At 35.6% G+C, this 25,296-nt stretch overlaps 1 protein-coding gene across 6 annotated transcripts in view; it reads left to right on the top strand.

The window, feature by feature from the left end:
- DMXL1 (Dmx like 1) overlaps nucleotides 1-25,093 on the top strand; it is a 76,808-nt gene extending 51,715 nt beyond the window's left edge. For 4 of the 6 annotated variants that reach the window (XM_027881476.1, XM_027881467.1, XM_027881494.1 and 1 more), the window contains 17 exons: nucleotides 3,651-3,814; nucleotides 4,812-4,951; nucleotides 5,279-5,364; nucleotides 7,221-7,422; nucleotides 8,676-8,793; nucleotides 10,087-10,149; nucleotides 12,007-12,093; nucleotides 12,761-12,882; nucleotides 12,999-13,140; nucleotides 16,971-17,021; nucleotides 17,300-17,360; nucleotides 17,919-18,046; nucleotides 18,226-18,318; nucleotides 19,326-19,417; nucleotides 20,261-20,313; nucleotides 21,828-22,045; nucleotides 22,429-25,093. In XM_027881476.1, the coding sequence (XP_027737277.1) occupies nucleotides 3,651-3,814; nucleotides 4,812-4,951; nucleotides 5,279-5,364; nucleotides 7,221-7,422; nucleotides 8,676-8,793; nucleotides 10,087-10,149; nucleotides 12,007-12,093; nucleotides 12,761-12,882; nucleotides 12,999-13,140; nucleotides 16,971-17,021; nucleotides 17,300-17,360; nucleotides 17,919-18,046; nucleotides 18,226-18,318; nucleotides 19,326-19,417; nucleotides 20,261-20,313; nucleotides 21,828-22,045; nucleotides 22,429-22,653 (2,045 nt within the window). In that variant the 3' untranslated portion in view covers nucleotides 22,654-25,093. Of the gene's footprint in view, nucleotides 1-3,650; nucleotides 3,815-4,811; nucleotides 4,952-5,278; nucleotides 5,365-7,220; nucleotides 7,423-8,675; nucleotides 8,794-10,086; nucleotides 10,150-12,006; nucleotides 12,094-12,760; nucleotides 12,883-12,998; nucleotides 13,141-16,970; nucleotides 17,022-17,299; nucleotides 17,361-17,918; nucleotides 18,047-18,225; nucleotides 18,319-19,325; nucleotides 19,418-20,260; nucleotides 20,314-21,827; nucleotides 22,046-22,428 lie in introns of those variants that run through there. The other 2 variants (XM_027881485.1, XM_027881513.1) reach the window with 2 other exon arrangements.
- Nucleotides 25,094-25,296: the final 203 nt, after the last annotated feature.

The following is a 25,296-nucleotide window of genomic DNA, read 5'->3' as shown; positions in this document are numbered from 1 at the left end:
GAGGGCTTCATAATTTCACATACCTTCATCAAGGCTTGTGTTTTTCATAGGGTGTTGGGCTGTTGATGCTTCATGCATGCACACAGTCATCAGTAAAAATACAGTAACTCTGACTTGCATTTTAGTATTTAAGGAAGTTGAACCTTTTAGCTCTCTTCCTGGGAAAGGAGTGAGGCAACAGATCTTTTGATTATCATTGCATGTATTAGAACTTGGCAAAAATTAAAGGATTTTCCTGGTCTGAAATAGTCCAGTCTTCTTGGGAAATAACATAAATTTTACATTTGTCTTATAAATAAAATATGAGCAAAGATGAATGCTTAAATAAAAAAAAAAAAAAAAAGAAAGAAGGGGGTTTTAACTAGAAATATATGAGAAATTTGAAAGTGAATGTAATTGGTAATCTGGAATCCCAAATGAGAAATTGAGATTTTTTTTTAAAATGAATTTGTTAATGTATTTAATTTTTTTTAGAATGCATAAAAAGAAATTGGCATTTATAGTATGTATTTCACACCCCTTAGATGGTTGTACTTTCATTTGCCTTAAATACTGAATTTTTTCCAGTGGCTAGCAGTATTTTTAAATACAAAGAATGATTCAACGGAAGGAAATAAGTACTGTTTTAAAGTAAAATATTTGCTTTTTGAATTCTGCTTAGAAAAACAACCTGCAGACATATACTTGCTTATTTCTGCATCATGCAACACTTGCTCCTTATTTCATGCTAGTGAATTTCTTTTTTTTTTGAGCAGTTGCTACAAGTTCATAGTGATGCATGTGCATGCTCTTTCTTAACTGGTAAGCTTCAAATAATGAAATGAAAATGCATTGCATTTTACTGCAGTTACTGCATTTTTGACTTTTAGTACAGGTAAGTGGATTTCAAATAATATCCCTAACAGGATAAAAAAAAAAAAAAAAATTATGATACAGGATAGTAGTGCAACACAGACTGTTATGATATCCCTGTTTCAAGATGAAAGATGAGGTGTCTTCATCTTTTATTAGATTCTATACATAAATTACTTTGTAGCTGTCACGGTTTAACCTGAACCAGCCACCAAGCCCCACGCAGCTGCTCCCTCACTCCCCCACCAGCAGGATCAGGTAGAGAATTGGAAGGGTGACAGCGAGAAAACTCCTGGGTTGATATAGATGGTTTAATAGGGAAAGCAAAAGCTACACACACACTCAAAAACAAAACAAGGAATTAATTTGCTGCTTCCCATGGGCAGGCAGGTGTTCTGCCTCTCCAGGGGAGCAGGGCCCCATCACGTGTAACAGTAACTTGGGAAGACAAACACTATCACTCAAAGCATCCTCCCTTCCTCATTTTCCCCCCAGCTCTATATGATGAGTGTGATGTCATATGGTCTGGAATATCCCTTTGGTCAGTTCGGGTCACCTGTCCTGGCTGTGTCCCTTCCCAGCCTCCCATGCACCCCCAGCTTCCTCAACCTGCGTGGCAGTATGGAAAGCAGAAAAGACTTTGATTCAGTGTAAGCCCTGCTCAGCAATAACAGAAACATCTCTGTGTTATCAACCCTGTGTTCATCACGAATCGAAGACCCAGCCCCATAAGACCCACTGTGAAGAAAATTAGCTCTACCCTAGCCAAAACAAGCACAATAGTTCAGCTGCTTGTGATGGTAATGTTCATCTTCATACATGGTCAAAAATCTTTTTGAATCTCCTTGGAAGAACATGTTTTTTCTAGTCCAAAAATGAGAGCAGAAATTATGAAAAAAATCCATCACCTAGTGTGAATACAGAGAATTTGCCCATTTGAAAAAGCATAAAAAATTGTGAGGTATAAAAAAAAAGGGTTTTTTTTTAAACAATCCACTTAAATCTTATGTGACTTGGGGTTAGCAATTGTCTCAGTTTGTGTTAAGATCAAGGAAGTCTTATACGTGGAATATAACCGCTTGTAAATTCGTGCTGTTTTTCTTTTGTCCAGAGTGTTAGACCTTCTGTGTTCAAGTAATTGAAGTACCCATAAGAGTTTTGAAGGAAATAGTCTATCAAGAATCAGAAGTCTGCTGTGGATAAAACATATAAACAAAAAAATGAGGATATAGGAAATACTTCTTTGTAGTAGTTCACTCTAGGAATGCATAGGTGTGCTGGCTCTTTTTTTGCCATCCTGAGCATTATCAAGAGGAGAAAGTAATTTTGGAGGCTTTAGTGGTAGTTTTGAGGGTTGATTTTGAGCAGAAGGGAATAGAAAAATAAAATGATGAAGAATCTGTTTGCATTTGTGATGTTCATATTAGTTCATCCTTGCAAACAGTTTATCCCAACATGTTGATGCTTGAACTCAGTGATAGGAATATCCATTCTCCAGGGCAGCTCTTTTAAACTGCAGAGTTGCCTTCTTGGATCCTAACGATTACTGCTGCTAGGTCAGCCAAAGACTTGGATCATAAGACAACCCATATTCCCCTCTACTTAAGAAAAGTGACTCGATTAAATAGGTCTTGGAAATCTTAGGGATTCCAGAAGGAAGTTCAAAAAATCAACTTACTTTTTATCCTGATGTTTTAGCTTTCTGTGTTTTTACCTAAGTCTTGAATTCATTTATTTTTTCACTATAGAAACTAACCTCCATGCATTACATGTATCTACTTTAAATTAAAAAAAAAAACAACACACCTTTTACAATGAAGTAGGAAATTGATTCAAGTCCTTTTTGTCTGTTATGAAAGTGAGTGATGGCCAGCATGTTGTATCAAGTCTCCAAATAAAATTTCTTCTCTCTGTTGTCCCTTTGACTTCAGATGTGTTTTGGAGAGCTAACACACTTAATGTTCAGGGACAGTGACAATCACTATCATTCCTCCTCCACTAACAGAAAGGTTTTATTGGGATATTCACCTAACAAGATCCAGAATGATTTCAGGTTATCAGGACATACAACTGCATTAAGATACTCCTGAAAGCTTGGATAAAGTATTTCCTTGAGTAATGTAATGATCAAGAATGTAAGTCAGATAAATCTCCCACAGATACATCTTTTGTCTGAAAAAACTCAGTGTTGGGGCAAGTGAGAGGACGTTTCTACTCCTAGGACTTAAGGTGTTACTACAGATAATTAGTCCTTCCCTGTTAAATGAGGTATATGTCAGGTTGCATTAGTTAAAATGGGGTCTTTTATATTTACTGGAGAAATGCATTGTTGGGGCATAGGGATTGAGCAGAATTTTACCATTTAGAAAAAATACAGACCTCCACTACAACGAAACATGGAATTTAAACTTGAGTAGGAATGGCAAGCTTACATATTTGCAATATATATTCTGAAAGACAAGACTTTAGGCTTGTCTTCAAGCATTATCAGTGTGCAGTAGTTCTTATTAAAGTAATTTAATTTTGCAGTATCGTTGCTTGAGTAATGATGTTTGTCATCTTTGTAGGAAGAGAGCTAATGCAGTTGTGGGTGTACTCTACTGTTCTGTATTATTTGTGCTGGGATTTTTGACATTCTGAGGATCAGCATTTTCTATGTTTATTTGTTACAGCAGTGTTAAAATTCTGAAAACTTGTAATGAAGATTTTTGCATTCTGTTATGAATCCCTTTATTAAAAGCAATAGGGAGGTGGAGCAGATGGTTTAAAGCAACATACTGTACTTTCTTTTTCCATAGATGATGGTGAGAAACAGCAAAAACGTTACAGGGTTTCATCAAAAACCTCTCCAAAAGAGAGTTCTCGGTTGCCTGCATTGCCATTGGTGGAGCAAGAATTTCCATCTCACAAAGAAAGATTTATCCCTCCTGAGCTTAGCATCTGGGATTATTTCATTGCAAAGGTAATTTTTTGCTAGTATGACAATTAAGTGTCTTCTGTCACTTCTGGGGTGGTAGTTTTTCTCATATTAGTCATTATTCTAGGTATTGGTGTGATAAAACCTCCCTGTTTTTATTGCTAGCATTTAGCTTTTTCTAAAACACTGATATTTCTAAAACACTAAATAGATGTTTTTGAAATAGCTTTCTAAAAAACCGTTGTTATTCAATAATTTGTTTTCGGGTAATGTTATGAACAAAACATTTTTTAGGCTTGCAGCATACAAATATATGGATAGTTATGGGCCAGCTATTTAGGTGAACAAGGAAATGTGAAAAGCATTTAATCAGCTATTTCAATTGGATGAAATGAATGTATATGCTTACTAGAAATGAAATTACATTGCCTTCTGTTAAGTCTGCTGTGGCATATCTTTCTTTGTAGAAAGTTACATAATGTTGTATGCACATTTCTATATCATATGTTACTTATACCAGCAAAATAAATATGTCAGTTGTATTTTTGGAACAAAGACAAAAAAGAAACTGCAAATGCTGAATAAGTACTGTGAGGCACTGATGGTAGGCTGGTCATAAATACTGAATTCTGTAGGAAAAGGATAGGATTTTCTTGGTCTTTTGTCCTTTGAGCCCTTGGAAGAACTAGAGAGAATATACTCTGTGGCTTCTCTCTGACCAGCTTGTGTGTCCTACGTCTGGTTAGATATATTTGACATATAAATATATAAATAAAATAAAATAAGAATTAGAAAATGTTAGTGTTTTCAGCATTAGAACTTTCAGTAATGTGTAAAAAATTAAGCTGTTTAAGTATATAATACTTATGGACAATTACCCTTCTCATGAGGTACAAACTCCAAATGTTATTAAATTGAGTAAGATTATGTGCCTACATTTTTATAAAAAGCTTTAAATATTATAACAATTCAATTTTTAAAAGGTAATTTCAAATGAGATGTTGGCTAGAAGATATTTAAGGAATATTGTTTAAATTTTTAGCCATTTCTTCCATCACAAAGTAGAGTGGAATATGATTCAGAAGAGAGTCAGGAAAGTGATGAAGATGATGAAGATATTGATGGAGATATATGTGCATCAAATTCACGTAATCAAGAGCATTCTAATTCAAATTCTTACAGGTAAGTAGCTTTAGAACGTAGGATGTTCTACCATGTCTAGACTTGTATTTCTGGCCTTTTATTTTTGAGTTAATATACCAGTAACTTGATATTTCATAGGAGTGCATAATGTAGACTTAGTTAATTTTTCACAATGATTGTTTTACTCATTAATGTATAGTATAGTGACTTTTGAATTAAAAGCATCTATAATATTCTAAAATATGGATTTTAGTTTTCAGTAGTTTATAATGAGGTTTTGAAGCTCTAAATTTTAATCCTAATATTGAAAAAGTGAGAAAAATTATTTTACTATTAGTAAATGACTTACTAGTGCTTTCTTGTTAGTTGGTCACTGATGAGATTGGCAATGGTTCAGCTGGTACTTCACAATTTGAAGATTTTCTACCCTTTGGCTGGACATGATCTTTCAGGTAATAAACAGCAGAGTTGTCTCTTTATAGCTAATTACCACACTTTAAATCAGTAATATGTTGAATAATATACATACGTTGTAGCTTTATTTTTAGTTCAAAAGTTCTTAATTTTTCAGTGATCTGTGAATAAATGTTTTGATACTCTTTATCATACAGGTATATTTATGAAATAATATTGTGGGTGCATAAGATGAGTGGGTGAAAAGGAATGCTCAGTAGTTAGCAGAAGTCTGCATACTTATGTTTTCTTTGCCTCTTAGCCACATAAGAATGTTTGCAATATGTATTTTTTGGTGGAAACACTACAGTTTTTTTGCAATTCAAGTAACAGCCTTCCTACTCCTTATTTCATAGATTCGTAGAATCATGGAATGGTTTGGGTTTGGAAGGGACCTTTAGAGATCATCTAGGTCGAACCCTGCCTACCACAGGGCAGGGACTCTTTCACTGCATGGTGTTGCTCAGAGCTTCATCTGACATGACCTTGAACACTTCCTGGGATGGGGCATCCACAGCTTTTCTGGCAGCCAGTTCCACTGTCTCACCATCCTCACCATAAAAAATGTCTTCCTTATATCTAATTTAAATCTGCTTGCTTTGTTGAAAACTGTTACTCCTTGTCCTGTCACTACAGGCTGTGGTAAAATGTCTTACTCTCTAGCATTTGCATAAATCCCTTTTAAATATTGAGAGGGTGCTCTAAGGTTTCCCTGAAACCTTCTTTGTTCCAGGCTGAGCAACCCTAGCACTCTCAGCCTGTCTTCACAAGAGAGGTGTTACAGCCCTTTGACCTCTTTTCATGAACCTTCTTTGGGCCTGCTCCAACAGGTCCCTGTCATTCTTACACTGGGGGACCCATAGCTGAGTGTGGTACCCCAGGTGGAGTGTCATGAGATCAGGTTAAAGGGGCCAGATTTCCTCCCTCACCATACTGGCCACCCTTCTTTTGATGCAGCCTATGATGTGGTTGGCTTTTGGGCTGCAAGCGCACATTGCCAGCTCATGCACAATTTTTCATCCACTGGTATCTTTAAGTCCTTCTCTACAGAGCTGCTCTCATTCTTTCATCCCTCATTTGGCTTTGGTGCCCTAGTCCTTGTTGAAGCTTGGGAGGTTCACATGGCCCACGTCTCAAGCCTATCAAAGTCCCTGTGGGTGACATTCCTTCCCTCCAGCAAATCAATTGCACCTCTCATCTTGGTGTTACCTGCAAACTTCCTGAGGGTGCACTCACTACCACTGTGTGTATCACTATCAAAGAGGTGGAACAGTATCAAACTCAATACGCATCCCTGAAGAATGCAGCGTGTTACTGATCTCCATTTGGACATTAAATGTATCTCTGATTGAGGTCATTTAACCAGCTCCAGCAATTAGATAGTCCATCCTTGTTGCTCCAATAGAAAGGTAAGGGTGTTGTGTGGGACTCTGTCAAAGGCCTTGCAGAAGTCAAAAATAGGGGACATCCATTGCTCTTCCCTTGCCCGCTGGTGCAATCAGTCCACAATAGAATGCCACCAGACTAGCTGGGCACAATTTGCTAGTTATGGTGAAGGAATGTCACCTTTCTCTCATTACCTGCCTGTCACCCATATTCCTTGACATAGCTTCCAGGAGGATCTGTTCCATGATATTTAATTTTTGTCAGCACTGAGAAGTGTGTTCCTGTATTTAGCAGTGATAGCACAAAGCAGTTCATCTTTATATACTTGCCAATATCAAACTGAGGTTTGAATAAAGCTTAATTGGGGAAATACTTGAAATAAACTTCAGTCTTCAGCTGACGGAATTAACTTTGTCAAGATCATAATGGAAAAGGGAGGGTTTTTTTTATTGTTTACTTGTCTTTCTAGAGCTTCCAGTTAGCTCCCCAATATGCCATGCAGTTTTAAAGACTTTGCAGCGCTGGGAACAAGTTCTTCTCCGACGTCTTGAGCTCTATGGGGGTCCACCTCAACATTATATTTCAGTTCATGCTTCTGAAGATGCCCTAGCTGCTGGTCCTGCATTGCTTCGCCATAAAACTTTACTTGAGCCTACAAACACTCCTTTCAGGTGAGTCTAATTTATGTAAATACTGACTACAATATCTTTAATATAAATCAAGCATGAAGTTATTAGGGTGTGTGACACAATTCAGTAACTATATGCCAGTTTCAAGATTTGCTCTAGTCCACTGTGAAATGGTGGGTGCATATCAGGTTTCATGCATCTCTGTTCCAAAGCTAGATCAGGGAAAACAACAGTTTCTAATTTTTTTTTAGTTCTTTTACTGAATCTTAACAGAGAGAGTTTGAGTGTCTTTCAAAAAGTACAGTTGACGATAAACTAAAGAATAAAAAATTTACCTTGAGAGATAATTAAGGATTAGAGACAAGGAATGAAATAATTGCCCCACCTTTGGAGGTAATATACTCACATTCTTATCAGTATTATTACCTAAAATCAGAGAAGAAATATTTACTATTTGTAATATTTGCATAGTTATGGTTTAATTAGATATTCAACCACAAAAGTGTGCTCAGTTTCTTAAATTATAATTTTTTATATAGCTTTCTGCTTTTTTAATTTTGGTGTCACCTGTGGATTGCAGAATCTGTCTTTTCATTGTAAAATATCTTACTATCTTACTATGGTCATACTTAGTTTTAGTAATGTGAGTTGATTAAAAGGTCACAGTTTAACATGTATCTGTTGTCTGATACTGTTTTTAAATTATGATTTTAAGCAGTTCAGAGTTTGTTGTTTTTTGGCCTGTCCTAAGCAACTGTACTTGTACTTAAAAATTTTACATATTGTTTCTAGGGTTAAGCATAAAATTTGAATTCCGATCTGATCTACAGTCCTTCCAATTTTGTTACTGGGAAGTTATGGATGTTTCAGGGATGTTGCACAGCTGATGATGTGTTCCTAGTAGGAAGTGTTGATCATTTACTGTCCATGTGATAGGATCAATCATTAGCACTAAACAGAAATGGCCCATTTTGTAAAGAATGAGTTGGACTAATAAATAATCTGTATATTGCCCTTATCACTGCATAATTTCTTGAAGAGATTTTCGTGACTTGTCCCAAAATAGGAGGAGAAAATGCTTCATATTATTATCCTTTTTCCTTTTGTACCTCCTCTCACAGGTTTTTCAGGAAGAGGGTGGTAAAGTGCTACCAAATAAGGTCTTATATAGTTTCTATAGATCTGGAGTTTGCTTCAGCATTTCTTCTGACTATAGTTTTATTCATATGTAAGGTAGTGCACTCTTGTATAAGTATGAGCAATATGTAAATACTTATTTTGACTTCATTCTGTAGATCTAGCAGTCATGTTGCACTGTCTGTGAAGAGGCTCTGGCAGTACTTGGTTAAACAGGAAGAAGTCCAGGAAACCTTTATCAGAAATATTTTTACAAAGAAGCGATGCCTAAATGAGGTTGGTATGGTGTATAAAATGGGGGAAATACTGCAGGTCAATCTGTGAAATTTTTCTTAAATTATTTAGCTGACATGTTTACTTCTAGGGCATGAATGGTTAATATTCTTGGCTGTGACTCTAAATCTACAGTATTTCTAATAAAAAATAATTGTCCATTTTTTCATAGAATGCAAAAATAACCAGTCTGTGACTGTAGAATGACAACTAACATAACTTACCTACAGTCAACCTCTTCGTTAAGTTCAGTAAAGCTGCCTCAAAAGACTGACAAACTTGAAAATTTCAAAGATTAAAACCAGGAACCTAATCAGCCAAAGTTCTAAAACTGTGACTTTGTCTATACCACAGTCATCCTGGCTTTTATCCACTGCTTTCTGTCATGTTACGATTTGATTTTAGTAAGAAAATTGGTCATACAACAGTTATTATTTCAGTCTCCGATAATTTGTGCCAGTGTCTTTTTGGATTCCAGGTTCCAGATTCTGTTAAATATTTTTAAGTTGTGGTTCTGTAATGGACTTTTAGGGGATTTTTTTCCTCCCTCTTCAGTTCCTCTCTTTTTTTTCCTTATTTACCCCTACTCCCAATAATTTGAAAGAATTGATGGTATTACCGAAAAAATGTGGAGTAGCATAAACAGAGGAAAAACCAGCAGATGTGAACAAATTAAACATGCGGGAAAAAAGAATATTTATGACTAGTAAATACTGATGACATGTCAGCAGAGAGGTCTCTATGACCTAACCTTTGTTCTGTGACAACTAGAATATTAGCTTGATTGAGTAATGTTGGGTAATTGTGTTCACTGCAGACTGCAGTTAAAAGGAAAATTGTTCCTTTTGTCCTTTAAAGGTGCACCCTTTCTGGCCATGCTTTATGTTAGTGCAGCTGTTTTGCTATGCTATATGGACAGGTGTTTTGAGAGATTTTATATGTGCTTTATAAATTTCAAAGGAGGATCATGTGCAGCCTTACACAGCATAGGTGTGTTGGTTTTGTTTTTTTATCTTGTCAGTGTAGATTGCTTATTTTCTAAGAAATTTGACTTTTGGTATAGACTAGATGCTGTTACATCACAGAATAGGTAAATCAGTATGTTTTGTACTGAATACAGAGTTTAGAATTCGTTAATTATTGTTACTACTTAAAATGTGTGTGTGCAAACATGCTGCTGTGTTTCAGTTTTTCTGTGTTGAGGTAAAACCCAAGGAATTAAGGATTTCCTTGATACCTTGTGTGTTATGTCTTACCTTTATGCTTTGTTCTGTGGTTGTTCTTTCCTTGGTGAAGTCATTAGAGGAGCACAATGAAACCATGAAAAATTCTGTGGTGGAAGAGCACATCATCAATAAGGTACACAGTAGTAATCCTCAAATTTATTAGACCTTACATCATTATGAAGTACTTTCTTTTTGAAATGGTGCTGATTTCACTTAAAGTCTTTGCTGACATAGCAAACAAACTTAAAAATTCACTTTTGCAAGGGATAGAGATAAAGTAGTCTTGTTACAGAATTTATCTGAAACTTAATTATGGTAGAAAGCTTCATGAAGCAACCAGGTATGAACAATATGTCGTATCAAATTCTGTAGCTGTGGCAAGTGAAGAGCTGAAGTTGAGATTTGCACAAGTGACAAATACTTAGTAGCGGTATGGTACATAGTACTTACAGGACCTTTCATCAGTATGAGATGTCTAGAATAACTGCCTGTAAGTGGAAGTGGTTAACTGAAGTTACAGCAGTTTGTTAGCATGGTACTGGTTTTCACTGCACCTTATTTTAAAGATGGTGGCAAATGAACCCATATAACAGTTTTGTAGCAAGTTTCTTGGGAGATTGATATTGAAAAGGTATAATATTCTGCCTGGAAATTCAAATGAATATGGGATTCTTCAGTCTTTCTTTTGCAAAACTAATGTGGAGACAGAAACGAGAACACCCTGTGATGTCCTTGGGCTACCTTATTATTATTAATTACATGATAAAGAGGTATTAGCAAATACGTAATTGGAACTGACTGGGGAAAAATAAATTTAATTTCATGCAGGTTTGTTCACCGTAACATGATCATGGTTTTGTATGTGTTTGTCACTGCAGTCTTGTGCATTGTCACATACATAAAGTCAAAAAGGTATCAGTTTTGTTTGACATTAAAAAACTATTCCAATTCTTCATCTTTAACAGCTATAGACTTTTTTCAGACTTCGAAAAAGAGCATTTGCAGATCTTTGACAGCACAGTCTTACTGTTTTTCAAGTAAAATGTCCTTGATTAAATCTTTTAAAGGTCAGAAGGTAAAGAATTTGAAGATGAAAGGCTGGGAATAGTTCTGGAATAGTTTCTTGTGTTTTGAAGAAAATATAAAGTTTTACATTTGTAATTCAGGTGTAAACTTTCAGATCACCATGAGTTTGGGAGGCTTTTTTTTTACTGTAAAATAATTTTGTAATTGCAGTAGACTGAGTCTGTAATCTACCAGTTTAATTCTTGCAATGCTGAGCTCTTTAATTTTGAACAGAAGTGCTACAGTACTGGTAGAGTTTAGAATTTTGTGTGTGTGCTGGCAAATAGCCCAGTGCATTTCTAAAATACAAAATGGTAGACAATATTCAAACCCAACATTAGATCGCATTAAGAAAAATTAAAAAAAAAAAAGTAATAGTAAGAAGTTTGTGATACTACAATGTATAGAATTCCAGATTTATTCAGTTGTGGAAAAATGTGAATAGGTAAGCTGACAAAGCTTAAATTTATTTTCCTGCTCAGGAGCTTGCCTGTAGCTTCTTTTTGACAATTTCATCAGCTTCAGTAGCAAAAAGTGTTTACTAAGAGCCTGCAAAGACTTAACAAAATTTTTGAGAACAAAACATCAAGATTCAAAATTTTAGTCATCAAACAGCAAGTGTGTGCAGCTTTGCTGGTTTTCAGCATCCCTGAAAACCTTGTGAATGAACATAGAACTGTGACTACTGTGATAAATTACATTTTCTCTGTTGCTGTGTTGATCTCAACATGGTAGTTGGAACTAGATTATTACACAAAACAGATTAATTGTTACAGGCTGTGTTTGTTGAATCTTTTTAGAATTCAAAGGAAGAAAAAAAAGAAAAGAAATTTTATATGAAACAGTGTTTGGTCTCCGTACTTTCATTAAAAAGCGGTGTTGCATAAAAGTTTGGTTTTAATTGTGCTTTACTTTTTAAATACAGATAGAAACAGATCTGGGATACCCAGGAGGCAAGGCAAGAATAATTCATAAAGAGTCTGACATCATTACTGCTTTTGCAGTCAATAAGGTGAGTGTAAAGGAGGTAGAATAATCTAATTGTGTTGTACTTCAACGTGATACACAGGTGGTAGTCTCATTGTGAATGTGTGAGATAAGATTTGCCAGCACCTTTAGCCACCTTTAGCACGAAGAACTTTTAGCACTCCCTCCTCAAAAGCACTTCATAATTAACTTTTTGTAATTAAGCAGTTCTGCTACAAATTGGCTTTTTTTCCTATTGTGCAGTACACTGAGGGAATGGAGAGGTGGCGTCTACTTTTTGTTTAAGCCTGTGAGTAGGAGTATTTGAGCTTTTCTGTCAAAAACAAGGAAGTAATCTTTTCTGTGTTCAGCCATGTAACCCTTCAGAAGTGGAGGAGGGGAGCTTGTTTACAAGCATTCTGGTATGCTTGTTTATCCTGTTTATCCTCTGAGAAGAGCAAGGAAATACTTGAGCTGCTTGAGAGAGGTATAAGATACAAATAGCGTGTGATGATATATCAGGTGCAAATAAGCTTTAAAAAAGAAATGTCAAGTTGAAACATATATAGATCAGTCATATATGTTTGGGGTTTTATAAATTGATTAAGTGTGTATTTGTTTGAACAATGGTGCCATAACCATAGAAAACTAAAATAAGTCCCTTTTTGAGATCTTCTTTTGTACCTCCCTTTCTGTATGTTACTTTTTTTCAGGCAAATCGGAACTGCATTGCAATAGCATCAAGTCATGATATTCAAGAGTTAGACGTTTCTGCGATTCTAGCTACACAAATCTATACCTGGGTTGATGATGATGTGGAAATAGAAAATAAAGGGTATATGTTCTTTGTTTTCAAAATCACAGCTTTTTGACTGTTGATAATTCAGAGTAGCAAATCATGGTATTTAATGTTGCTGTTTGGAATCTTAACAGTGTTCTTTTCATTTACAGGGCTGATGATTTCTTAGTTATACATGCTCGTGATGATCTGGTAAACGTTCAGGGAACTACTCCTTATACTCATAGTAATCCTGGCACACCTATCAATATGCCTTGGCTTGGTAGTACACAAACTGGCAGGGGTGCATCTGTGGTAAGTCAGTTGTCAAAGATTACCTTCATGTATTCTACCTGTTTATCTCCTTTTGTCTGTTCGGTGTTGCTGGTTATATTTTATAATTAGTGTATAAATAAATGTAGCTTGTCTGTGTAATCAAGATGAGCTGAATTTTCTTATAGCAGTTCCCTTGATAGGTTATTAGTATACGTACTGCACATAATTTAGAGGACACCAACTAAGCAAGCAGAGCTTTTAGACAAGCCATATATGCATTCTTTACTTAAGATGCATAATATAAAACAAAGAATCAGGGTTTAGGTAAGAAGTTGCTTCTTAAATTGTTCTTTGATGGCTTGAAGCCAAATGCTCTATCTCAAAAGCATATATTCAGCAGATTTCAGGCTATAAATTCGTAAGGATTGGGTAGAAATAATTAAATGAAATGTTGAAGTAGCCTTTATTTTAAGTGTGATCTTCAGCTTCATTATGAGTTTTAGAAATGATTTTGTGTCTGGAATGAAGCTTGGCCCTGAGCAAAAAGCTATTAGATTAAATTTAATTCAGATCAAATTATAATTGTAATCTGGCCATTGACATTCTTATATTAGTTCCTCTGCAGCATAGATGCTGTATAATAATGCAGATCTGTTCATCAGTTAGCTGAGAGATGCTTATTTGGAGACACTTAATTGGGCTAAAAGATCATAAAAGGCACCCTTATCTCTTGATCTTTCTGCACATGGATGTGGCGTTTTCCTGGATAACTGAATGCATTAAGTTTTGGGACTTGGCTATGTTTTGTGTCATTTGACAGCTCAAAGCAAGTCTATAATTGGTGACGGAATGAAATAACTATATGTTAATTAATATTGTAGTTGATTTTTGAAAATATCTGTTGATTAGGAGGAGTAGATAAGGAAAAAGCATTGTAAGAGCGATAATGTTATCCACACATGGAAGTGGGTATTGTGCCAGTACCTACACCCTCTGCCTTCCGTTTACGAAATACTGATCCAGGTTGCGAGTGTTGCAGCTCTGTTACAACAGTCAGGTGTCTTCTGCAAGTATTCTTTGAATACCTTCGCTACTTTCTCCTCTCACTTCCATTTATATATACATGTATGGATTTTTGAATGTATATTTCTCAGCATTAAGTAATTATATACCCTATTATGTAAACTGTACTTACATGACTTTCTATTTTGTATGTAGTAGAACTTTCTTCCTAAAGATATTTAGTTATGCTTATGTTGAATGCATTTGCTGCTAAACTTTGGACCTAAATTTTGTCTGGCATACTGTTTGACTGTGGCAGAGAACCAACCACAGCACAGAACGACACCTGTCCACTAGGGAAGAAAGACCAAGGTACCCAATGAAGGACAAAGTAAATGAAGGAAGATAGAGGGATTCTTGGGAGACAGTAGTGTTGTTGTGGAAGGACTCAAACCGGGAAGAAAAGCAGCTTCACTAAAAGTCTTTCTTTTGCTACTATTTACTACTTTGTTCCTTCGGATACTACTTCTGATTCTTGTTGTCATCATTGCTTTTCCATAATGTGCAGCCCATTTAGTAGTTATAGCCTACTGTTCTCTACCATTATTGGCTTCTCAGTCTTGTTGTCTTTGCCTCACTTTCATCAGCAAGGGAGACTATTGGACTGATGATACTCAGGCAGTTAATGTTTTATTAGCTCTAGGGTTTTTCTGTTACTCTTCACTGTTTCCTGTTGCACAGTTCATAGAGGGTAAGTAAGGAGGCTCACCATCAGACATTTCAGCACAGTGTATTCACACAGTTCTTACAGGAGGTGTTTAAGAGAGCACTGAAGTACTAGTATGTACCAACAGCTTTGAAACTCTGGTAATGTTCTGAACAGCTTGTTGTACAAGTCACTGTGACTGACACCAGTATTTACCTGTTTAACAACTGGTGGGATGAATGGTGGGACACTTTTTTAGTCTTTCAGGCTTACTGTACATTAGGCCCAAAGCACCCAGTTCTCCAGCAAAGTAACTCGTGTTCTAGCCATCAGCTGTTGTAAGGGGAAGCTGAGGGCTCGCAATCTCAAATGTCAGTTGCATTAATAACGGAAGTATTTTCACTTGATAATTGTGCTTGTTTTCTAAATTGAAGATGCTGCACCAGAGAATTATGTTAGCAGCCTTTCAAAGGCACGTTACTGTAAGTTTGCATTTTTCGAAAGCATAATCCAGCATGGGTTAAGAGATTGTGGTGCGTGCTTGTCTGTTGAATGAAGGAAGGTGATGCCTACTAACTTATGGGTAGAAGCTGGTAGCTCTGAAACTCAATAGAGCCCTTCATTTTAGTGAAGAAATAGAGTGAACATGAATAACATGTTCTTCCATTTACACATAGAGATAAGTTGTAAGTTTAGGGAGCAAAGTATTGCAATTATAAATGCACACACCAGTCAGTAAATGTTTGAAGGATATCATCTTCTCTTGTCTTGTCCTAAACCTTAAAATGTGTGTATACTTTAACCAAACCGTTTGACGTTTTCCCTTGACATTTAAAGTACCTAAAGAAAATAAAAAGGAAAATACGTATTTGAAGAGCTTCTTATCTTCAGGAAAGTCTTGTGAAATAAACTTGAGTAATTGAGAAGCATAAGATTTATCTTAAATAACTAATAAAGCTCTGAGAATTGAAATATCTAAATCTACTTCCAGAATGTAATCAAGAGGATGCAGTTGCTCCATTAATCCAAATCCAGGGAAATTTTAGCAAGAAAATAAATTATTTGCCTTTCAAGTGCTTTTCCTCATTTTTACTTTTGATAATTTAGAGACTATTACTTTTCTACTCATTGGATCATATAAAAAACATATGAAAATTTGTAGTTCATACCTTCTTCCAGTTGACAGCCTGATATGACTGGAGGCAAGGGAGAATCATATACTTGAAATACCTGATCCCTACTGCTTCATGACAGGCAGTGTCAAAATACTGTACAAAATTATGGCATTTGAAAGTCACAGTGGGATTCAATGTAATCTTAATGATTCTCTGAAAGTAGTTTGGTGCCAGCTTGCTATTGGTGTGTAGAAAGTGGTAAGCTGCTGAGTTGAAGATGAGTGCTCTGGCAACAAAATTTTATTTGTTTTCTCATTTGAAGTTAACACCTGGCACAAATAAAAAATTATTCCCTTCTCAAATGTTCAGGTAAATAATACATGCATGAGCAAACAGAGTCCAGCAATTTTCCAAGGAAAGTCAGTCCTCAGAGTAGTCAGATGCTTTTGAGAATAACTATCAAGAAACAAAAGCGTGAAAACTCAACTTTGACATACATTAATAGAAAGAAAAAAGGGAAGAGAGATCACAGGCACAGATATATTTCTATGATAAAAAAATCCATAAAGTTTTTTTTTTGCATTTGTGGGTTGGGCAAGCAGTTTAATTAGATGGGATTTAAATATAATTGTCTAATGTCTCTAGCTCTCTTCATACATTGAATTCTTCCCAGTAAGAATTAATAAAATAAGAAAAATAGCAATCTGAACAGCAGTCTTGGCAATGCACCTTGCTCAAAGTGAATTGTAGTGCCTGGGAACAAAAGTGCTACTGAAAATTCATTTGATCTGTATTTGCAAAATTACAAAAAGTTTTGAAGAATTTATTATTATTATTATTATTATTATTATTTATTTTTTATTGTCGGTTACTAGGTGTGTTGCTTATTCTGGATGGCCACAAATAACCACTTTCCAAGCAATGGCAATAAGTTAACTAGACTTGAAAATAGATATATTCCTTCCTATTTTTTACTTCTGTTAAAGTTTGTTTACCTCTTTCTTTACATGCTTCTGCCTCTCTCTTGCTTATCTTACAATATTCAGGAATATTCCAATAAATTTAATGGAATCAGAAAGGAATTGGCAAGAAAAGAGGTAAGATTGCAGTCTAAGGAGTGCTTATGTTTGGATCCATACATTTCTGAAGCAAAAATTTAATATTTACCTAGATGTATAAAGCTTCAAAAGTATTAATGTCTGCACTAGTCTTGGAAGAAACTGACTTCTGTCTTTATCTCTAAACCCAGTACTTGCTTTCAGTAGGAAATTTGATAGGAATCAGCTCTCTGCAATCACTAAGTCTTCTCCAGTTCAGTAACTTTTTGCTCAGCAGTACTGTTAAATTTTTTTTTATTTCATTGTATATTTAACAGATGCTCAAGAAAGCTATTAATAATGTCAGAAGAATGGCTTCTCACCCAACACTACCATACTGTAAGTTCAATTTATTTAAAAAAAAACCAAGAAAAGTTACCTAAAGGTTATATATTTCTTATTGGCCTGTTTCTTAGTATGCTATTTTATACCTAAAGATTATATGTTTCCTATTGGCCTATTTCTTAGTATGCTATTTTTTACCAGCACAGCAATCTACTGTATGTTCTTAAAGTTGTATGTAATCCATATTTTACTGAAACTATTTATCATTTTAAAATACCATACTAGGGGATATAGAATAGCCTTTAGAATCAGGGGGATTTTTATAGCAAAAAGTACTGTATTTCTGGTTTATTTGTCACTTGAATGAAAGATAGTAGGAAAAATATGTTATAATCTCCAAGTAAATCGCTTCATATTTCAGTACCTTCTAAATACAGTTCTTAGTTGAATAATGAATAACACGAATTCCAGTGGTAACCTACTGCTCCTACACCAAACCAGATACTATGGCACATATTTTGGCACTGGTTACTTTGAGATGGTCAGAGTTTTTTTAAAAAATTTAAAAACTACACCACCTGTGAAAAGTCATGTAAATATTTTCTGTTGCAGACCTAACAGGTGCTCAAGATGGTAGTGTAAGAATGTTTGAATGGGGTCATGCCCAGCAAATCACATGTTTTCGATCTGGTGGCAACTCAAGGGTAACTCGCATGAGATTCAATTACCAAGGAAATAAGGTAATTGACAGAATGTTTCTGTGCTTATTCTCTTCTCTTCTCTTCTCTTCTCCCTTCTCCCCAGTATAATTGCAAATTAGCAGAAACTCACATTCTTCAAATCTAAAGTAGTTTTGAGGAACTGTGGGCATTTTCTTTGCAATACATATGTATTTACTGTGAGTATATATTTTTTTCAGTTTGGAATTGTTGATGCTGATGGATATATAAGTTTATATCAGACAAACTGGAAATGTTGCCCACTTACTGGAACTTCACCTAAGCCATATTTGGTAAGCTGAAAACTAAATTAGTTTCCATAAACTTGAATTGTGCTCTCTTATTTCTTTGCCCCTTCAGAACAGTTGGGAGAGAGCAGGGATTGTGCTGATAACCAGTATTAATTAAGAATAAATTATGTGTTCTTCCCATCCTGTGATATGTCTGACAGGCAAGTTCTTACATTCTAATCATACTTGCTAAGTGGAGAGTAGAAAATGCAGTGTTAGGTCTGAAATAACTTTAATGGTCATTGAGACTAATCAGTAGTTGTTAGTTGTCAATTAATTGTCCTCTGCACTGCTGCGGTCTCACCTTGAATATCATGAGCAGTTTGGGTTGCTGCAATACAAGAAAGATATTAAGCTGTTAAAAGAGTGTCCAAAGGAGGGCAACAAGGATGGTGAAGGGCCTTGAGGGGAAGCCATGTGAGGCTTGACTGAGGTCACTTGGTCTGTTCAGCCTGGAGAAGAGACTGAGGGGAGGCCTCACTGCTGTCCCTCGTGAGGGGAAGAGGAGAGGCAGGCACTGATCTCCTCTCTGTGGTGACCAGAACCTGAGGGAATGGCCTGAAGTTGTGTCAGGGGGGGTTAGGTTGGATATTAGAGAGAGGTTCTTCCCCCAGAGGGTGGTTGGGCACTGGAGGAGGCTCCCCAGTTAAGTGCACCACAGCACCAAGCCTGACAGAGCTCAAGAAGCGCTTGGATGATACTCTCAGGCACATGGTAGGACTCTTGAGGATGGTCCTGTGCCGGTCCAGGAGTTAGACTCAGTGATCCTTGTGGGTCCTTTCCATCTTGGCATATTCTGTCATTTTGTGATTCTCTAATTGACAGTTATGCAGGACTGGAAAGTATACTTTCATGAAAAATTAAGAGTTTCACAAGGCATACCAATACCTTTATACGCTGTGTTCTTTAAATTTTTTTTGAACAGTTTACCTTCTCAAGGAGATTTAATATTTCATGCTTACACAAAATACATTTCGTTTTTAATTAATTTCTAAACTGCAATTTTTCAGACGTGGCAATGTCATAACAAAACAGCCAATGACTTTGTTTTCATCAGTTCATCATCTTTGATAGCTACAGCAGGATTGTCTTCTGACAACAGGTAAGAACTGCTGTGATAATGCATGAATATACTTTCTCTCTGCCACTTTGTTTTTTGTTGATTCTTCTTAAGTAGTTTTAAGAGCCACCTTTACTTCTACTTGATTTCTTTCTTTGTTGGGAGGGGGAGAGAAGGAATGTTTGCAGCTAAATTCATGTGTCTATTAAAGGAGGTTTCATAGGGAAGCACAGAACTTTGTTCATGTTCCCTATGAGAGAGAAAGTTGAGAAGGAGGTCCTGTCCTCTTCTCCCTGGGATCCAGTGATAGGATGGGGAATGACTTAAAGGTGTGCCAGGGAGGTTCAGACTAGACATCAGGAAACTCTCTCCCAAGAAGCAGTTCAGACACTGGATCTGGCTCCCTTAAGATGTGGTCAGTACCCCAAGCCTCTCCATGTTTGAGACATTTGGCCCTTAGTAACATGCTTTAAGTTCTAGTCAGCCCTTAGGTGGACTAGATGATCTTTGTAGGTCACTTCCAGCTGAATTATTCTGTTCTGTTCTTACCAAATGAGCCTGTCTTAAATTACAACTAGCATAGCTCTTCATTTCACACTTGTTTTTGTAAGTAAGTATTGATCAAGAAACATAACAACCGCTGACTTTCCTCTGAGTTCAGCTACAGCAGATTGTCATCTCAGTAGGAATCCCTTTGTGAGAATAGCCAGTCATGATTGTGTAGAAGGCATGTTCTTGCAGTATGTGTATAACTATGGAAGTAACTTGAGGTCTTCTCAAAAGTATTCATTGAAAGACTGTTTTTAAGGTTCAGATGGCTTCTCAGGTGTTCAAAATACATTAGAAAATTTGTCACTGATTTAAACTGCTTTCTTTTATCTACAGAAATATTTGTCTTTGGGATACCTTGGTTTCACCCACAAATAGCTTGGTGCATGGTAAGCAAAATACAACCACCAAAATATTTGATCACAGTAGAAAATGTGTATTTTTGTGTCTTTCTTTATGGAAAAGTTACTGTGGGAAGTAATTTTAACATTAGCAGTAAATCATCTTATGCTGTTCAGTGTAAGTGCACCAGCAGGAACGTAAAACCAGATTTTTGAGAAATTGTTTAGTGCTCTGTATAAATGATCTGTTTCATGCACACTTTCAGAACACTTTCCTCTGCATACCTTGTGTCTTTGCACTACAAGTGCAACTCCTGACAGCTAAACATTTCTGTTCCTTTTTAAAAGGTTCTGAGCAGCTCCCCCACGTAGTGAGTGGCATGTTAAGAAGACAATAGCTATAACATTGTCAGAACTGCAGTTTTTAGCAAGGTTATGAGATATGTTTTTGTACAACGTGTATCGACAGCCTCCAGTTTAAAGTTCCTAAGGCTGTGTCTGTATTCATCAATCAGAGTGCCCCTACACAAAATTTATTAATTAAATATTAGACAAAATAAAGACACAAGGACATGATTATAGTTGTCTGAAGATAAGTATATGAATAAACAGACCTAATTTTATAGAGAATATTAATTGATATTTTTATGAATGTATTGAACCAGCAGATAAATAAGATCTCACATTTGTGTAGTAAATTTCATAGTTGAATTAAGAGATGAACTTAACTGCTCTACTCGTAGTGCATTTTGCTTTCAAAGATTGTCCACTCCCATGGCACTTCTATTCTGTGTATTATGCCACATACTATCAATGGTTTATATAGATAAATAGTATACACAGATAGTACTACAAATATGCTTTAGAAGAGTTATTTGTGTAAGCATGCTTTTGGAGATAGAATAAATATTTAGCAAGGTTTCATTAGGTTTATTACTAATACTTTGTTGCAAGAAATACAACAGATTTCAAAATCTGAAATACAGAATTAAGATCAGAGAGTTGTGAACTCCATTTACTTAGAGTAATGACAAATGCTTGATTGGATGTGAAGGACATGTGGAATCTCGAAATATAAATTTAGCGTTTGAACTACTAGTGAAATATACTGAGTTTAGTTCTGGAAATCGTAATTTTCATTCACTTCCTCCACTGATTTGGGGGAGTAGATATCCAAGTAAGTGTGAAAAGCAGCAAATTATTAGTAAAATAACCAGTGGAAACTTGTAAGATACTTGGACAAGTAGTTTAGGAGCCATTTCTGATGAAAATTATATGCCTTAAAATAACAAACATTAGAGACTTTGAAAATAATCTGTTTCTGGTGGGATTAATAGTTTGTGATTACACAGGGATAAAAAGAAAATGATTTTTTTGAGAATAATGTATCTTGAGAATGTCTGATGTGAACCTGGGATTACATGTATATGGTACTGCAACAAATGGGCTGGTTGTGATCAAACATCCAAGTCACTGTTGCTACTGTTTCGAACCATTCGAATTTGATGGAAAATTGAATTTAGTACTGTGTTTTATTTAAATTACTTTGCTTTGGTTTTCAGCTTTTGTCTGTCATGATAGTGGAGCAACTGTGCTGGCATATGCTCCAAAACATCAACTGTTAATATCTGGAGGCAGAAAAGGCTTTACATGTGTAATTGATCTTCGCCAAAAACAGCAGCAACAATTACTTCAGAGTCATGATTCTCCAGTCAAAGCAATTGCTGTTGATCCTACAGAAGAGTATTTTGTCACAGGATCTGCTGAAGGCAACATAAAGGTACTAATGAGGGGGAGGGAGTTGAGATGACGTGTACATTCAGAAAGAGTCTTGTACAGGTGTGGAACAATCAGATACCATATGTACTGCATTTGTTCTCAACCCTGACTTTCACATTTACTAATTTAATTACAAAATATTAGTCTTACATTGCAGTCCTCCTTTTAATTAGCAGTACCTTAGTCCCTGTATATATTCCCTATTATAGAAAATGAATATTAATATTCTATAATTGTGTAATTACATATTGCTACGTATTTTACAGTTGGTGTCAGAAAAATAAATGCAAAATGTAGTCCAGTTTCTCCATGACTCATGACTGCTGAATTTTAAGATCATGGTAATTTTCCTTGTAGGAGATTGATATTTTGATTATCTTTCAGGTGTGGAGTCTGTCTACATTTAATCTTCTTCACACCTTCATAAATGAGCATGCTCGACAGTCTCTCTTCAGAAACATTGGGACGGGAGTCATGCAAATTGAGACAGGACCAGCAAATCACATATTCTCCTGTGGTGCTGATGGAACAGTAAAGATGAGAATCTTGCCTGATAGATTCAGCCCTTTAAAGGATGTGTTAAAAAATGATGTGAAATTTATGATCTAATGTTCTTCTTAAAATAGTGAATAACATTCCCCTTTCTGCCATCCCTGAAAATGTTCTTCCTGGCACTAACCAACAAAGCAAATGCACAGTGATAGCTTGTGAGACAAAGATGTTTTGGTTTTTTCCTTTCTCCCCTTTGACCTCCCTCTCTTCTGCCCCCTAACCCTCTATTTATTACCTGGAGCTTTTAGTCCCTGATGCACTAATGCCTTAAAGATTAACAAGGTCCTTCAGATTTTGATTGTTGCCTAAAATAAAAGCTATATAGAATTACAAATTATATAGTTATAATATTATGAAGATGTTGTTGAAGTGGTTTACTCTTCCTTTTGAGATAGTTACACTCCCACCTGGAGTGTACCATCTGGGCATGACCTCTGCTTATATTCAACACCTGGCCACCTTCTAAAAGCGTCTGTCCAGATGGAAACCTAGATAATATTCTTTTTCACTGTGGCAGCCATAACTGTCTCTCTTCTCAACTTATTTAGTCAGCTGACAATAAAAATTTATACCTGTGTGTAGAAGAGAAACAAAGTCTGTAGGAGTGAATGCTCCTGGTCATGCAAGCATTCGTGTAACAAGCCACTCTCTGTATCCATTCCTGGAATCCAGGCTGTTTACCTCTCTTTACTTGCCTGATCTCCTTCCTCTCATCTGGGTATAAGAAACTGAAGGATGTTCTGTATCTTGTCTTCTGTTCTATAGGTTAAATCACTGCCATCAGGATGGCAGGCTTACCTTTTGAAAATAAATATATTTTTAATCCTGAACACTCCCTTTACAAAAGTAAAATGTAAATATGAATGGATATCTTCCTAGTAAAATAGTCAAGATTATGTGTGAAGCCTTAGTCTTGATCAAAAAGATAAAGGAAGATACTGCTTTAGGATATGGCACTAGAATTTCTTCAGAGACTATTTATTTAGCTGTATGTAGAGGAAAAAAAACCCAAACCCAACCTAATTTATTTTTGCCTTTTTTTTTTTCCAGTAAGAGTTTTTATTTAGCCCAAAGATACTCAGTTCATTCTTAGCACTTACATTCTTGTTTGTCTGCTTTTCCTAAGTACTTTAAAAAAGGAAAAAGGAAAAAACTCAACAGCAAAGTACTTCAACCATGTCAGGCTTTGTACTGTATGTTTACATCTGGTGTCAACTGCAAGAAAAAAAGATTGGAAAGGATAGATGGAGTTTGGGATATTTTTTGCCAAAATATTAAACTGCATAACTTAAATGTTTGACCAAATTATTAATGCACAAGGCCTTTACATTTTTTTTTTTTAGTCAGCTAAACTGTTTCTGTATTTTGGTTTACTTTTCCTTACTTGAGAGCTTGACAGAGATTTAATTTGTAAATTAGATGTGAGGCTGGATTACTTGAACGCCAGTGGTGTACTTTTTGCTAAAAGATATTTTGTGAAATATAGCACCAAGATATTAACTGTAAAATAAACTTGTCAAATTAGGAACTATGGGGATAAACAAAGCTTAGCAGAAATGAAGGGCTTGTAAAATGAACTATGTAACATTCTCAGGATGCTTTTATCTTAAGAATATAAAGTTGTTTAAAAAGATTTTGTAAAATGTATTAAGGTCATTTTAAATGTATGTTTCGCAAGTTGCAGTGCAAACACTATGAAGGTTTTTATGCACATAACCTGAATTTTCAAATTGTGCAATAAAAAGAATGTGAATGTTTTGCCATGAAGAAACATGTGACGGCATTTCAAACTGGTACAGCTGTTCAGTGATTCAATTGTATTTGTTCTTCCTTAACACTAGATTGAAATAGAACTTGATATCAAAACAGTTTAAGTACAGTGATGGTCCAGAAAAAGTAACTAAAAGTGACACCACCTTACAAAACAGACTTGCCCAATGGGTATGTTGTATCTGTTAAGTGGCTGAGTTTCTAATATCCTGTATTCTTATGGAAGAAGGAAAACAGTGGAGTAAACAGTAGCACAGTCCTTTAGAATCAGCTGAAACCGTGACTTTGTAGCTGCTTATATACATGTATCAGTTTTATACATCCACTGAACTAACAAAGTTACATGTGCAAAAATCATGGCAGTATTATATAATTATGTCCTTGATGTTTTGTCCTTAAATATTTATATCTCATTAGCTTTAATATTTCAAGCTCAAGTTTATTGTACTGGCAGTCACAAAAAGCTGTCTTACCGTCTGCAAACTGAGCAGTTTTTGTATGTAATTTGCCAAGACATACAATGTTGTCATTTTTCCGAGTAAAGCTGCACTATGAAAAATCCTGGCAAACTTATGCATATACCAGAATAGTACTGACCGTGGGCAGGCAGTTTCAATAATGTTTATAGTTACTATAAGCTATTCTCAAAAGTAAATTATGTAAAATCACAATGTATTTGCCACACCTTTATAATCTTTCCAATAAATCCTGCAGAAACTCAACCTTCTAGAATTCCATGTTGCTGCTATTTCATTTACGAATCAGTTGTTTGCTTATATAGTGTTCATTGATGTTTAGCTATTAAGACAGATTATTGGTAGCTTTCTTGTAATGATGGAGTTAAAATGAGTTAACTTCTGTTGTAATTGTAACTTTTAAAGGGACACTCTCAGCTTGAAATCTAGTCACTGGAGAAGAACTGAATTTAAA

Source organism: Empidonax traillii, unplaced genomic scaffold, assembly GCF_003031625.1.
Source record: "Empidonax traillii isolate 1590-97213 ecotype Southwest subspecies unplaced genomic scaffold, ASM303162v1 scaffold7:size3022706, whole genome shotgun sequence".
In the NCBI taxonomy this organism is placed as follows: Eukaryota; Metazoa; Chordata; class Aves; order Passeriformes; family Tyrannidae; genus Empidonax; species Empidonax traillii.
The sequence above is the reverse complement of the archived record's forward strand: the minus strand, read 5'-3'. Positions and strand labels throughout refer to the sequence as shown.